The sequence below is a fragment of the Cynara cardunculus genome, unplaced genomic scaffold (assembly GCF_001531365.2).
Source record: "Cynara cardunculus var. scolymus isolate 2C unplaced genomic scaffold, CcrdV1 Un_Scaffold_12015, whole genome shotgun sequence".
NCBI classification, from domain to species: Eukaryota; Viridiplantae; Streptophyta; class Magnoliopsida; order Asterales; family Asteraceae; genus Cynara; species Cynara cardunculus.
In genome coordinates, this window is record NW_020207243.1 from 1 (window position 1) to 1,743 (window position 1,743).

The window sequence follows — 1,743 nt, forward strand, 5'->3', positions numbered from 1 at the left end:
AGATGATAAGTGTAATGTCAATGGTTCAAGACCAGCCTTTTGGAACAACATGTCAGATGAGGACCTCTACAGACAAGCCAGTCAATCGGCTAGTCTTCGCAATGAAGAAACGTTCATAGACCATGATATGGCCTCTATGCCAGAGGCTAAGCAATCTCAACGGAAGTCTGGAAAAGCAGCTAGAAGTAATGGTAGTAGTTCTAGGGGGTCACAAGCAGCACACATGGAAGCTTCTTTGAATGTAACAAGAGTAGTTGATGTGAATGATCAATCAAAGGAGCTATGATCTTATCCTGGAAAATGCAGCATTGCAGAGAAGACGCATACGGCTAAGCAGAAGGCTGAACACGCAGCAGCCGTAGCTGCTGTTGGACGCGTGCAGAAGGCCGAACACGCAGCAGCCGTAGCTGCTGTTGGACGCGCGCATAAGGCCGAACACGCAGCAGTCGTAGCTCCTTTTGGACGCACACAGAAGGCATAAAACGCAGCAGCTATAGCTGCTGTTGGACGCGCACAGAAGGCCGAACACGCAGCAGCCGTAGCTGCTGTTGGACGCGCACAGAAGGCAGTAAACGCAGCAGCCGTAGCTGCTGCTGGACGCGCGCAGAAAGCAGAAAACAGAGGCAGTCCTAGCTACTGTTTGACGCGCACAACAGAGGGGACCGAAACAACGACAACAGCAAGGTGAGTTCATCCCATTTCTCTGTATTTGAACCCTATACTAGATGCGGCAAGGTGAGTTACTTACGGTACACCCTAGTCCCATGAAGTTTACTTAATTAGATGAAATGAGGATTATTGGGTCAAAAGAACGAACTTGGGTAATCATGTTTATATTGATAAGTTGAGTTTAGATAAATGTTCTAAATCACTTGGTAAAATACTCGCTCCTCAAGTGTAGTTGACTATTAAACTTTACAACCCTCATACCCTAGTTTGAAGTCTTTTATTAGCAAGAAGGGTTATTTCACTTGTGTTAGGACTCACGTAAAATCTTATCGATAAGTAAACACTATAATGCTCATGTTACTATATTCAAGTACATCACCAAATTATAGTGGGTGTAACAGTATGGAATTCGTTTCACTGTATTGGTGTGAAGGATGGTGTAAGTTGGTTTTAGGCATTGTGATCATTATGTAAATTCCAAACCACCTTCACACTTCCACTCGGAAATAGGCATTGTGATTATTATGTAATTTCCGAGATAAAGAGCTTAAGATCACGGCCGACTACATGACTGGTTTAGGTTGATGTCGATGGTATTAATCCAATAAGTGATGCTCTATAACGTTGATCTATGACTTACTTTGTGTTCGGTCATAGATAACGGTAAATCAGGCCTCCCCCGTCATCTTCGGATGTTCTGACTCCTCCCCATGAAAATCTAGAATTTATTGTTTCTCCTTGTATCATTTAAAATTACGTCATTTACATTTATGTATGCACACACACTACTAGAAAACCAGGTATCAGCGACAAGTATCAGCGAGGGAAAAATTCTCTCGCAGATCAGCGAGGGATCAGCGAGGGATCAGCAAGGGAAATGCCAAAAAACATAATCCCTCGCTGATCTGCGAGGGAATTTTTCCCTCGCTGATCCCTCGCAGATCAGCGAGGGAAATGCCAAAAAACTCATTCCCTCGCTGATCAGCGAGGGATCAGCGAGGGAAATGACAAAATTCAGAATCCTCGTTGATCCCTCGCAGATCAGCGAGGGATCAGCGAGGGAAATGACAAAAT

The 1,743-nt window shown here is 44.3% G+C and overlaps 1 protein-coding gene across 1 annotated transcript; it reads left to right on the forward strand.

Annotated features, from left to right (window-relative positions):
- Window positions 1-49: 49 nt before the first annotated feature.
- LOC112505550 lies at window positions 50-684 on the forward strand (the record flags this gene model as incomplete). Its single annotated transcript, XM_025109444.1, has 3 exons — window positions 50-207; window positions 307-475; window positions 518-684. Coding segments are annotated over exons 1-3 (494 nt in total), but the record flags the coding sequence as incomplete, so codon positions are not given.
- Between the last annotated feature and the right edge of the window lie 1,059 nt (window positions 685-1,743).